Source organism: Scyliorhinus torazame, chromosome 25, assembly GCF_047496885.1.
Source record: "Scyliorhinus torazame isolate Kashiwa2021f chromosome 25, sScyTor2.1, whole genome shotgun sequence".
Taxonomy (NCBI): Eukaryota; Metazoa; Chordata; class Chondrichthyes; order Carcharhiniformes; family Scyliorhinidae; genus Scyliorhinus; species Scyliorhinus torazame.
Window position 1 is genome coordinate 16178286 of NC_092731.1, and position 14558 is coordinate 16192843.

At 50.6% G+C, this 14558-nt stretch overlaps 1 protein-coding gene across 2 annotated transcripts in view; it reads right to left on the minus strand.

Moving 5' to 3' along the window:
* Positions 1–370: 370 nt before the first annotated feature.
* The window catches only part of LOC140402358 (protein LBH-like), a 27321-nt gene continuing 13133 nt past the window's right edge, over positions 371–14558 (minus strand). For both annotated transcript variants that reach the window (XM_072490082.1, XM_072490083.1), the window contains exon 4: positions 371–8056. In XM_072490082.1, the coding sequence (XP_072346183.1) occupies positions 7953–8056 (104 nt within the window). In that variant the 3' untranslated portion in view covers positions 371–7952. The remainder of the gene's footprint in view (positions 8057–14558) is intronic.

Here is a 14558-nt window from a genome sequence, read left to right on the forward strand (position 1 = left end):
TCGCCTGAACTCCAGCCTCCTGGATGTCACACGGGGCTTGACAATCACTTTGAACCAGACGGTGCTGGAGCCATCTTAGTGGAAGCTCTGCCCTCTGGTGGACAGTCAGCTCAAACTGCAGGCTGGGAATCCCGGAGTGAGCCAATCCCCTGCCTGCGCGGGTTGGGGGGGGGGGGGGGGGGGGGTCACAGTCGAGCGAGCGCCAATCCCTGACTCTCACAGGGGTTGGGGATTATAATAACCTTTCTTATTGTCACAAGTAGGCTTACATTGCAGTGAAGTTACTGTGAAAACCTCCTGGTCGCCCCCCCCCCCCACCCCCCGACTCCCCTGCCCTGGATCCCGCCAGAGAAAAAAAAAGAAGTTTGAATTGGATGTTGAACAGGTTCAGCGTTTAATAGGGCAGCCTCCATTCCTTCAATCCTGCAGCTCGTTTAACATTCCGAGATTTTAACAAGTGCCCTTGATGAGCCGGCCGAAGTTGCCATGGCAACTCTGTTTCAAGCAAGCAGAATAATTACGGGTTATACTCAGACATACTCACGATTTAAGAGATACTTTGCGTTAGAAATAGAATTGGTTCAAGCATCCCTTAAAGTGTTTCACACTAATGTCCTGATCACGAACCGCCACTGCATCGTCATTTCGCAGCGTACATGTGTGTGCGTGTGTTATTGTGCGTGTGCACATGTTAATGCATTATTGTTTGTGTACACGTGTGTCCATACATGTGTGTCTGTGTTTGTGTGTGTTAGTGTGTATGTGCTAGTGTGTTTGTGTGTATATGTGTGTCCCTGCATAAATGTATGTATTTTGTATGTGTTGTGTGTGTGTGGGTATATTAGTCTGTGAATGTGAATGTGCGTGTGTTAGGGTGCATTTATGTGTCTGTTGCATGTGTGTGTATCACCATTTTCACGTGCGTATATGTGGATGTGTTGTGCCTATGTATTTGTGTGAATGCACGTGTGTGTGTGTGTGTGCATTTATATGTGAGTGCGCAGATGTGTGTTTATGCGTGAGCATGTGAGGTATGAGCACATGTGCATGAGTGTGCGGGTGTGTGTGAGAGAGTGTATGTGCGACAGTATGAGTATGCGAGTGTGTGTATGTGTGTGAGGGTGTGTGTGTGAGTATATGTGTGTGAGAGAGTATGTGGATTAGTGTGTGTGTATATGAGTGTATGTGTGAGCATATGAGTGTGAGGTTGTATGAGTGTCTGTGTGAATGTGAGTGTAAGTGGATGTGTGTGAATATATGTCTGTGTGTATGTGAGTTTGTGTGTATATGTTTGTGAGTGTGTGTATGCGAATGAAAGTGTGAGCACGTGTGTGCGAGTGCATGTGTGAGTGTGTGTGTGTGTGTGTGTGAGCGAGCGTGTGTGTGTATGTGTGTGAGTGTGTGAATGCGAGTGCATGTGTGAGCGCATGTGTGTGTGTGAGCGTGTGTGTGTATGTGTGTGAGTGTGTGTGAGCGAGCGTGTGTGTGTATGTGTGTGTGTGAGCGAGCGTGTGTGTGTATGTGTGTGTGTGAGCAAGCGTGTATGTGTATGTGTGTGTGTGAATGCGAGTGCATGTGTGAGCGCATGTGTGTGTGTGAGCGTGTGTGTGTATGTGTGTGTGAGTGTGTGTGTGTGTGCGCGAGTGCATGTGTGAGCGCATGTGTGTATGTATGTGTGAGTGTATGTGTGAGTGAGTGCGACTGCATGTGTGAGCGCATGTGTGTGTGAGGGCGTGCGTGTGAGTGTGTGAGTGCAAGTCCTATCCTTCCCTGGCGTAAACATACTGCCGACTGGGAGTCATCGAGTGTGGGGGCTCTCATGGTAGGACCTGATCTTGGAAGACTTGGAGGACCTGATCTGGGAGGACCAGGTCTGGGAGGCCCTGGACTTGGAGGACCAGGACTGGGAGGACCAAGTCTGGGAGGACCAGGTTTGGGAGGACTAGGTCTGGGAGGACCTGGTCTGGAATGCCCTGGGCTTGGAGGACCAGGTCTGGGAGGATCAGATCTGGGAGGAACTGGTCTGGTAGGACCAGGTTTGGGAGGACCTGGTCTGGGAGGTCCTGGCCTGAGAGGACCTGGTTTGGGAGGACATTGTCTGGGAGGACCTGGTCTGGGTGGACTTCATTTGGGAGGATCTGGACTTCGAGGACCTGGTCTGGGAGGACCTGGACTGGGAGGACCTGGTCTGGGAGGACCAGGTTTGGGAGGACCTGGTCTGGGAGGTCCTGGCCTGTGAGGACCTGGTTTGGGAGGACATTGTCTGGGAGGACCTGGTCTGGGAGGACCTGAACTGGGAGGACCTGGACTGGGAGGACCTGGTCTGGGAGGACCTGGACTGGGAGGACCTGGTCAGGGAGGACCTGGACTCAGAGGACCTGATCTGGAAGGACCTGGTTTGGGAGGACATTCTCTTCAGTACATGGAACAGGATAATAAGCAATGTTCTGCAATCTTCCTGTTGGTTGTCTTTGGAATGATCCCTTTTACCTGATTCTATACAACATGGTAGATTCACTTCAATTAACAACTTGTTACTGGAATCACCTGGGAATCTGAAAGCTTGGTCGCTGAATTTATTGATCAAGGTATAGTGTGTAGACCATGAATATAGAAACATTCACACTTATTATCGTCTGATATTAGCTCATTGTAAATCGGAATTCTATACAGTGGGAATAATCAGAAAATGGCCTGGTCCATTGGAATTCTATACAATGACAGGGAATGGGAAGGGGTATGATCCATTGGGATTGTGTTCAGCGGGATTGACTAAGAAGCAATTTGATCCATTAAGATTCTGTAGAATGAGAGTGAACGGGAAGGTGTTTTACGCATTGGGTTTGTGTGCAATGGGTATGAATGGGAAAGGTTTGATCCATTGGGATTCCATAGAATGGGAAGGGCTTTGGATCCATTGGGATTACATAAAATGGGAATGAATGGGAAGGACTATGAATCCATTGGGATAATATACAATGGAAGTGAATGAGTGTGTTTGATCCATTGGAATTGTGTACAATGGGGATGAATGGGAAGGGGTTTGGATCCATTGGGATTCCGTACAATGGGAATGAATGGGAAGGGGTTTGCATCTATTGGGATTCTGTACAATGGGAATGAATGGGAAGGGGTTTGGACCTATTGGGATTCCGTACAATAGGAATGACCGGGAAGGGGTTTGGGTTCATTGGGAATATGTACAATGGGAATGAATGGGAAGGGGTTTGGATCTATTGGGATTCTGTACAATGGGGATGAATGGGAAGGGGTTTGGATCCATTGGGATTCCGTACAATGGGAATGAATGGGAAGGGGTTTGCATCTATTGGGATTATATACAATAGGAATGACCGGGAAGGGGTTTGGGTTCATTGGGAATATGTACAATGGGAATGAATGGGAAGGGGTTTGGATCTATTGGGATTCCGTACAATGGGAATGAACGGGAAGGGGCTTGGGTTTATTGGGATTCCGTACAATGGGAATGAATGGGAAGGGGTTTGAATCCATTGGGATTATATACAATGGAAGTGAATGAGTGTGTTTGATCCATTGGAATTGTGTACAATGGGGATGAATGGGAAGGGGTTTGGATCCATTGGGATTCCGTACAATGGGAATGAATGGGAAGGGGTTTGCATCTATTGGGATTCTGTACAATGGGAATGAATGGGAAGGGGTTTGGACCTATTGGGATTCCGTACAATAGGAATGACCGGGAAGGGGTTTGGGTTCATTGGGAATATGTACAATGGGAATGAATGGGAAGGGGTTTGGATCTATTGGGATTCTGTACAATGGGGATGAATGGGAAGGGGTTTGGATCCATTGGGATTCCGTACAATGGGAATGAATGGGAAGGGGTTTGCATCTATTGGGATTCTGTACAATAGGAATGACCGGGAAGGGGTTTGGGTTCATTGGGAATATGTACAATGGGAATGAATGGGAAGGGGTTTGGATCTATTGGGATTCCGTACAATGGGAATGAACGGGAAGGGGCTTGGGTTTATTGGGATTCCGTACAATGGGAATGAATGGGAAGGGGTTTGGGTCTATTGGGAATGTGTACAATTGGGATTCCATACAATGGGAATGAATGGGCAGGGGTTTGGGTTCATTGGGATTCTATACAATGTAAGTAAATGGGAAAGGGTTTGGGTTCATTGGGAATGTGTACAATGGGAATGAATGGGAAGGGGTTTGGGTTCAATGGGAATGTGTACAATGGGAATGAATGGGAAGGGGTTTGGGTTCATTGGGAATGTGTACAATGGGAATGAATGGGAAGGGGTTTGGATCCATTGGGATTCCATACAATGGGAATGAATGTGAAGGGGTTTGGATCCATTGGGATTCTATACAACAGAAGTGAATGGGAAGGGGTTTGAATCCATTGGGATTATATTCAATGGAAGTGAATGAGTGTGTTTGATCCATTGGAATAAGAACATAAGAACATAAGGACTAGGAGCAGGAGTAGGCCACCTGGCCCCTCGAGCCTGCTCCACCATTCAATGAGATCATGGCTGATCTTTTGTGGACTCAGTTCCACTTTCCGGCCCGAACACCATGACCCTTGATCCCTTTATTCTTCAAAAAACTATCTATCTTTATCTTAAAAACATTTAATGAAGGAGCCTCTACTGCTTCACTGGGCAAGGAAGTCCATAGATTCACAACCCTTTGGGTGAAGAAGTTCCTCCTAAACTCAGTCCTAAATCTACTTCCCCTTATTTTGAGGCGATGCCCCCTAGTTCTGCTTTCACCCGCCAGTGGAAACAACCTGCCCGCATCTATCCTATCTATTCCCTTCATAATTTTATTTTTTTCTATAAGTTCCCCCTCATCCTTCTAAATTCCAACGAGTACAGTCCCAGTCTACTCAACCTCTCCTCGTAATCCAACCCCTTCAGCTCTGGGATTAACCTAGTGAATCTCCTCTGCACACCCTCCAGTGCCAGTACGTCCTTTCTCAAGTAAGGAGACCAAAACTGAACACAATACTCCAGGTGTGGCCTCACTAACACCTTATACAATTGCAGCATAACCTCCCTAGTCTTAAACTCCATCCTTCTAGCAATGAAGGACAAAATTCCATTTGCCTTCTTAATCACCTGTTGCACCTGTAAAACAACTTTTTGCGACTCATGCACTAGCACACCCAGGTCTCTCTGCACAGCAGCATGTTTTAATAGGAATGGGAAGGGGTTTGGATCTATTGGGATTCCGTACAATGGGAATGAATGGGAAGGGGTTTGGATCCATTGGGATTCTATACAACGGAAATGAATGGGAAGGGGTTTGAATCCATTGGGATTATATACAATGGAAGTGAATGAGTGTGTTTGATCCATTGGAATTGTGTACAATGGGGATGAATGGGAAGGGGTTTGGATCCATTGGGATTCCATACAATGGGAATGAATGGGAAGGGGTTTGAATCTATTGGGATTCCTTACATTGGGAATGAATGGGAAGGGGTTTGGGTTCATTGGGAATGTGTACAATGGGAATGAATGGGAAGGGGTTTGGGTTTATTAGGGAATGTGTACAATGGGAATGAATGGGAAGGGGTTTGGGTTTATTGGGAATGTGTACAATGGGAGTGAATGGGAAGGGGTTTGGGTTAATTGGGAATATGTACAATGGGAATGAACGGGAAGGGGTTTGGGTTCATTGGGAATGTGTACAATGGGAATGAATGGGAAGGGGTTTGGGTTCATTGGGAATGTGTACAATGGGAGTGAATGGGAAGGGGTTTGGGTTTATTGGGATTCCGTGCAATGGGAATGAATGGGAAGGGGTTTGGATCATGGGGATTCTATCCAGTAGGAGTGAATGGGAAGGGATATGGCTCCATTGGGATTCATTACAATGAGAACTCAGTTCATTTACTAGCCCTGATACAGTATAAAATATAACGGTATGGTTCAGTAATCTGAAACTTTTCACGTTAGCAACTAACTTCATTCAACTTGTACAACTGTGATGTCTCCTCCTGACAATCTTGACTGACCGCTCATCAGCCATCTTAATTGACTGCCCATCGGCCAGTTTGACTGACCAGCCATTGACCATATTGACTGACCACCCATCAGCCATTTTGACTGACTGCTCATTGGCCAGTTTGACGGACCACACATTGGCCGTCTTGACTGAATAAAACGGGACACCTTTTTCTTGCTAAAACCAGTTCCTTACTTCGGCATCGTCGAAACCTTTGAAATGAAATGAAATGAAAATCGCTTATTGTCACAAGTAGGCTTCAAATGAAGTTACTGTGAAAAGCCCCTAGTCGCCACATTTCCGGCACCTGTTCGGTAGGCTGTTACGGTAATCGAACCGTGCTGCTGGCCTGCCTTGGTCTGCTTTCAAAGCCAGCGATTTAGCCCTGTGCTAAAACAGCCCCAACCGGCCAGGAGAGTAACTGGGAGCACTGGCTGTAATATCGTACCCACTCACATCACTCAAGACCACCAATAACACCTCTCACACAACAAATCACAACTACCCGGGAGATGGTGGTGAACTGGTAATGTCACTGGACTAGAGACTCTGTGGGACACGGGTTCGAATCCCCACCCCGGCAGCTGGTGGAATTCGAATTTAATGAGTAAAATCTGGGATTGAAAGCTGGCCTCAGTAACGGCGACCGTGACAACGATCATCGATTGTCGTAAAAAACCATCTGGTTCACTGATGCCCTCGTTTAGGGAAGGAAATCTGCCGCCCTTCCCGGTCTGGCCTACATGTGACTCCAGACCCACAGAAAATGGGGTTGACTCTTAACTGTCCCCCTGAAATGGGCCGTTAAGCGAGACACTCAGTTCAAGGGACAAATAGGGATGGGCGACAAATGCTGGGCCCGGCCCAGCGACTCCCACTCCCGTGAAAGAATAGAAAACACGTCCATTTTGGACGCAGCCTCACGAATTCCTGTGAGCAAATGAGAAATGAGAAGTCCATCTGGTGTCGCCTGAGGGCCGAAATGGCGGCCAGGAATTGCGGACAATTCTGGGCACCACACGTTCGGAAGAACGTCAGGAGTGGGTGCGGAGGGGGTTTACTGGAATGGCAACAGGGCTGACGCACCTCAGTGATGTGGGGATGTGGAGATAAACTGCGGGGAAAGCTGGGATTGTAGCTCCCCGGGGCAGAAGAGGCTAAGATGGGATTTAATCGAGGCGTTCATAACCACCAGGGGGGTAAACAGCTGGATCGAAACTCAAAACGCTGGAAACCCTCACGGCGCACCTGGTGGTGGGAGGAACAGAGCTGAACGTTCAGGTTGGTGATCTATCACCGCGATTGAAAACAACACACGGGGGAAATCAAAATTATAACATGGCCGAGATTCCGTCGGCGCAACCGGAAGATCCGATGTTCGTGAAGAGCCGGAAGTTTCCGCCAAGGGAGACGGAAGGCCCAAGGGTAACTTTCAAAAGAGAATTGGATAAATGAATGAAAGGAAAATAATTCAGAGTCATGGAGGAAGAGCTGGGCCCGTGAAAGCAATTGAATAGCCCTTCCTTAGGCGCGATGGGCTGAATGGGCTCCTTCTGCACTGCTCCGTCGTCCGAGTCCATCAGCGATCGCACCACCAGATTCTTTAAGCTCCACCTGAACAGGCAGATTGCATTCGACACTCTGCATCTCCCTCGGTTCAGCACTCCCTGGGGGCTGGGCTACTCTGTCAGATTCGGGAGCAGGGCCTTGAGCCACGTGGCTGAGTGGCATGAGTGCTGTCGACAGGGTCAGGGCGCCACTCAAAGCAGCAGGGGTCAGCATAGCGTGGGCGAACCCTTCGACACGGGTCGGCTGAATTGTTTTTGGGGGGGGGGTGCAGGGAGAGGGTTTAGGAGCCTGATTTTGGTCCTTCGTTCCGGGGACCGCTTCCTTTACAAAGCTTGTGTCAACGTTGGAAGCGGGATACGGGTCGAGGGTCCTCAGTTCTGCCTCGAGGCTCCCTGACAGTCACGGGGCAGGGTCGCCGGCCTACTTCCGTCATCGCTCTCCGCCTCAGCTGTTCCCTCCTGGGTTTCTTCATCCCCTGGGGAAAGAACCACACAGAAAAAAATGATGAGTGCGTTGCCGTAGTAACGCGGCCTCAGGTTTCTGGCTCAGCTGTTCCGCTTGGAAGAGAGTGTCAGAGGGAGCGTTGTAGACGCTCCTGTACCTGCCCACCTACATCGGTTCCCTCCGTGGCCTCGACCCCCCCCCCCCCAACCCCCTCCCTATCTCTGTAACCTCCCCCCTCCCCGATACACCCCACAACCCTCCGAGTGGTCCGCCCTCCTCCAAGCCTGGCTCCTTGAGCCTTCCCGATCTTAAATCGCCGTCAGTGGCCAATCCTTTTACCTGCCTGAGGCCTGGACTCCGGAATTCCCTCCCTAAACCCATCCAGCCCCCCTCGCCCTCCCTTGCGACGCTCCTTAAACACCACCTCCCTGGACAAGCTCCTGGTCACCTGACTCAGTATCTCCACACGAATGCAGGTTATTGTTCTTGATAGAGAGCACCAATGTCAAAATTAATATTTTGAGGTAACCCATGGCAGCGGGAGGGCGAAAGGCGCAGGGTTGAGGGTAAGGAACAGGGCAGACATTGCTGCTTTGGGATCCGCAGCCGGAACAGGCGGCCCAGAAGGGCAGTCGAGGCCAGGACCCGGGAATAGGGACGAGTTCGGTTTCGGGAACCCTGTAGGGCTGAGGGAGATTCAGATTATGGGCCGGTCTCGCAGCGAACTGTCACTTCCCACAAAGGGGAGCAGAACTCCAGAATATTCCGCGCCTGCAACCCCCCCCCCATTCCGCATCCACCCCCAACATTCCTCCGCCCCACCCCGCCTGTGGTGTTGTTTATGTTACTTATTTCAGGATGGTTGGCGTATTCACTAAGATCACAGAATAGCTTTTAACTTCAACAAAGCTACAATTTTATTTACACTATTGAACTGGAATTCGACACGTACTCCTTAAGAATACACAACTGATCAATTACATCGAATTACACGCATGAAATGAAATGAAAATCGCTTATTGTCACAAGTAGGCTTCAAATGAAGTTACTGTGAAAAGCCCCTAGTCGCCACATTCCGGCGCCTGTTCGGGGAAGCTGGTACGGGAATTGAACCGTGCTGCTGGCCTGCCTTGGTCTGCTTTAAAAGCCAGCGATTTAGCCCAGTGTGCTAAACCAGCTGACCTACTGCTAATCTCACTACTGGTGTAAACTATAATCGAACCTTGCTCACACTACCTGCTGTAATACACTCCTCCCCTAAGGTCTAGCACCACTGCCTTATATAGTTGTATCTGCAGCTCCCTCTAATGGCTACTCTCGACACTACATTAATCCTTGCGATGCTGTTCGTTATGATAATACCACACATCCGACCCCCACACTGACCCTCTGCCAATCACCCTCCCCTCCCTCACAGCCCCTCAAAAGCTTTTAAGTTGGTGGTGGGGGGAGGGGGGGGGTTCAACTTGAAACCTTCAAAAGCCAAGATTGCTCTTTTAATAAATAAAAGCGAAATCCCGCAGACGCTGGAAATCTGAACTAGAAACAGAAAATTGCGATGGTCGGCTCAGCGGGTTTGGCAGCATCTGTGCAGAGAGAGAGACAGGGTTTCAAGGTGGTTAAGAATGTGTTCTTGCCCGGGATGTGGGTGTCGCTGGGCAAGGCCGGATTAAGAAAGGCGAAGGGGGCCAGGCGAGGAATGTGAAAAAGATGTTTGCTTACAATGCGGACTATTTATAGAGGGGGGCCGGTTAGACATCACCGGGTCCTCTCTCTCTCTCTCTATCTATCACTCTCTCTCTCTCTCTCTCCCTCTCTCCCTCTCTCTTTATCAGGGGCTGTTTAGCACAGGGCTAAATCGCTGGCTTTGAAAGCAGACCAAGGCAGGCCAGCAGCACGGTTCAATTCCCGTACCAGCCTCCCCGAACAGGCACCGGAATGTGGCGACTAGGGGCTTTTCACAGTAACTTCATTTGAAGCCTTTCATAGAATTCATAGTTTATCATAGAATTTACAGTGCAGAAGGAGGCCATTCGGCCCATCGAGTCTGCACCGGCTCTTGGAAAGAGCACCCTACCCAAGGTTAACACCTCCACCCTATCCCCATAACCCAGTAACCCCACCCAACACTAAGGGCAATTTTGGACACGAAGGGCAATTTAGCATGGCCAGTCCACCTAACCTGCACATCTTTGGACTGTGGGAGGAAACCGGAGCACCCGGAGGAAACCCACGCACACACGGGGAGGATGTGCAGACTCCGCACAGACAGTGACCCAAGCCGGAATCGAACCTGGATCCCTGGAGCTGTGAAGCAATTGTGCTATCCACAATGCTACCGTGCTGCCCCTATTGTTCAAGCCTACTTGTGACAATAAGCGATTTTCATTTCATTTCATTTCATCTCAATCTATCTATCTATCTATCTCCCCCTCTCTCTCTCCATCTATCTCTATCTGTCTATCTATCCCTCCCTCTTTCTCTCTATCTAGCTCTCTCTATATATCTATCTCCATCTATCTATCTATCTATCTCTCCCTCTTTCTCTCTCTCTCTTTCTCTCTCTCTCTCTTTCTGACCCTATCTCTCTCTATCTCTTTCTCTCTCTATCTCTCTCTCTTTCTCTCTCTATCTCTCACTCCCTCTCTCTCTCTCTCTATCTATCTTTCTATCTATCTCTCTCTCTCCTTTCTCTCTCTCTCTATCTCTCTCTCTCTCCTTTCTCTCTCTCTCTCTCTCTCTATCTCTCCCTCTCAAGCTATCTATCTATCTCACTCTCCCTCTCTATCTCTCTCTCTCTCTATCTCTCTCTCTCTCTATCTTTCTCTCTCTCTATCTCTCTCTCTCTCTCCATCTATCTCTCTATCTCTTTCTCGCCCTCTATCTATCTACCTATCTCTCTCTATCTCTCTATCTCTATGTAGCACCATCGATCACACACGAGGCGAGACGTAGAGAACTTCAATCGAGGCTTTATTGAGCAGACTTGTTCAGACTTGTTCCCCAGCAGCTCAGTCACAGAATGCAGCTGGGGGGAGCAAACCGGGTTCTTATACCCCGCCTATCTGGGTGGAGCCCAGTAGGCGGCAGATCCAATCGGGACCCAGCATCTGTCCTCCAATAGCTCCTCGGCATTCATGGTGCACCGTATTACCCCTAATACATACCACCACATTCTCCCCTTGTTAAAAAAGAACCCTGCGGGGTGGTGGGGATGGTGGTAGGGATTTACAGGGTCGGTGCCTTAACCATTGAACTATATACAATCATGCCGCTTTTACTGGGCCACTGAATTATTCACATTTTACCCGATTAGCAGCATTAACTATTTACAACAATGCCGCTTTACTGGGCCACTGAATTGTATACATCTTAAGTCGACTCGATGAGTCGAGATGGTGCTCTGGTCGCCCTTTCCGATCGTCTCAGCCCGGGTGGTGGTGGTGGTGCTGGCTCGGGTCCGGTCGACTCTGGGAGCATCGCGCTGTCCACTTCTGTTTCCTTGCTCCTGGGCGGGCCTGGGAGGAGAACCGATCCCCCCGGGAAGGGGGTGGCTGTGGGGTGCACCGGCGGGAGTGAGGGGATGTGATTTGTGTTGGGGGGGGTGGGAAGCTCCGGCGGGCGCCAGGTCCCTCAGAGAGACCGTGTCCTGTCAGCCATCTGGGTACGCCACGTAGGCGTACTGCGGGTTGGCGTGGAGTAGATGTACCTTTTCCACCAGTGGGTCTGATTTGTGCGCCCGCACATGTTTCTGGAGCAGGATGGGTCCCGGGGCTGCCAGCCAGGTCGGAAGTGACGTTCCAGAAGCGGACTTCCTAGGGAAGACAAGGAGGCGCTCGTGCGGCGTTTGGTTCGTGGTGGTACACAGCAGGGACCGGATAGAATGAAGGGCATCCGGGAGGACATCCTGCCAGCGGGAAGTTGGGAGACTCCTAGACCGTAGGGCCAGTAGGACGGTCTTCCAGACCGTTCCGTCCTCCCTCTCTACCTGCCCGTTCCCCCGGGGGTTGTAGCTGGTCGTCCTGCTCGAGGCTATGCCCTTGCTGAGCAGGAATTGACGCAGCTCGTCACTCATGAAGGAGGACCCCCTATCGCTATGGATGGAGGGGGGGAAACCGAACAGGGTAAAGATGGTGCATAGGGCTTTAATGACCGTGGCCGCGGTCATGTCGGGGCAGAGGAACAAAGAACAAAGAACAAAGAAATGTACAGCACAGGAACAGGCCCTTCGGCCCTCCAAGCCCGTGCCGACCATGCTGCCCGACTAAACTACAATCTTCTACACTTTCTGGGTCCGTATCTCTCTATTCCCATCCTATTCATGTATTTGTCAAGATGCCCCTTAAATGTCACTATCGTCCCTGCTTCCACCACCTCCTCCGGTAGCGAGTTCCAGGCACCCACTACCCTCTGTGTAAAAAACTTGCCTCGTACATCTACTCTAAACCTTGCCCCTCTCACCTTAAACCTATGCCCCCTAGTAATTGACCCCTCTACCCTGGGGAAAAGCCTCTGACTATCCACTCTGTCTATGCCCCTCATAATTTTGTATACCTCTATCAGGTCTCCCCTCAACCTCCTTCGTTCCAGTGAGAACAAATCCCACTGGGGATGGCGAAGGGGAAACGGGAGTATTCGTCAACGACGTTAAGAAAGTTTGTGTTGCGATCGGTGGAGGGGAGGGGGCCTTTGAAATCCAGACTGAGGCGTTCAAAGGGACGGGAAGCCTTTATCAGGTGCGCTCTATCTGGCCTGAAAAAATGCGGTTTGCATTCTGCGCAGATTTGGCAGTTCCTGGTGACTGTACGGACGTCCTCGACGGAGTAAGGGAGGTTGCGGGCCTTTATGAAGTGGTAGAAGCGAGTGACCCCGGGTGGCAGAGGTCCTCGTGGAGGGCTTGGAGGCGGTCCACTTGTGCGTTGGCACATGTGCCGCGAGATAGGGCATCGGACGGCTCGCTCAGCTTTCCGGGACGGTACAAGATCTCATAGTTGTAGGTGGAGAGTTCGATCCTCCACCGCAGGATCTTGTCGTTCTTTATCTTGCCCCGCTGTGCATTATCGAACATGAAGGCTACCGACCGTTGGTCCGTGAGGAGAGTGAATCTCCTACCGGCCAGGTAATGCCTCCAATGTCGCACAGCTTCCACTGTGGCTTGGGCCTCCTTTTCTACTGAGGAGTGGCGAATTTCTGAAGCGTGGAGGGTCCGGGAGAAAAAGGCCACGGGTCTGCCCGCTTGGTTGAGCGTGGCCGCCAGAGCTACGTCGGATGCGTCGCTCTCGACTTGGAAGGGGAGGGACTCGTCGATGGCGCGCATCGTGGCCTTTGCGATATCCGCTTTGATGCGGCTGAAGGCCTGGCGGGCCTCTGTCGACAGGGGAAAAAACGTGGACTAGATTAGCGGACGGGCCTTGTCTGCGTACTGGGGGACCCACTGGGCGTAATAAGAAAAGAAGCCCAGGCAGCGTTTCAGGGCTTTGGCACAGTGGGGAAGAGTGAACTCCATGAGGGGGCGCATGCGTTCGGGGTCGGGGCCTATCACTCCATTACGCACTACGTAGCCAAGGATGGCTAGGCGGTCGGTGCTAAACACGCATTTTTCCTCGTTGCAGGTGATGTTGAGGGCGTTAGCGGTCTGGAGGAATTTGCGGAGGTTGGCGTTGTGGTCCTGCTGGTCATGGCCGCAGATGGTGACGTTGTCGAGGTACGGGAACGTGGCCCGTAAGCCGTGCTGGTCAACCATTCGGTCCAACCATTCGGTCCAGGGTCCCAGGTTCGATTCCGGCTTGGATCACTGTCTGTGCGGAGTCTGCACGTTCTCCCCGTGTCTGCGTGGGTTTCCTCCGGGTGCTCCGGTTTCCTCCCACAGTCCAAAGATGTGCAGGTTAGGTGGATTGGCCATGATAAATTGCCCTTAGTGTCCAAAATTGCCCTTGGTGTTGGGTGGAGGTGTTGAGTTTGGGTAGGGTGCTCTTTCCAAGAGCCGGTGCAGACTCAAAGGGCCGAATGGCCTCCTTCTGCATTGTAAATTCAATGATAATCTATGATTAATCTGGGACAAAGGTTCGGCACAACATCGTGGGCCGAAGGGCCTGTTCTGTGCTGTATTTTCTATGTTCTATGTTCTATCTCCCGTTGGAAGACCGAGACTCCGTTCGTGACACCGAATGGAACCCTTAAGAAGTGGTATAGTCGCCCGTCTGCTTCGAAGGCAGTGTACTTGCGGTCACCGGGGCGAATGGGGAGCTAGTGGTAGGCGGACTTAAGGTCCACGGTGGAGAAGACCTTGTACTGTGCAATCCGATTGACCATGTCAGATAGGCGGGGAAGAGGGTACGCATCTAGCTGCGTGTACCTGTTGATGGTCTGACTGTAGTCTACGACCATCCTCTGCTTCTCCCCTGTCTTCACTACTACCACCTGAGCTCTCCAGGGACTATTGCTGGCCTGGATTATGCCTTCCTTCAGTAGCCGCTGGACTTCGGACCTGATAAACGTCCGGCCCTGGGTGCTGTACCGTCTGCTCCTAGCCT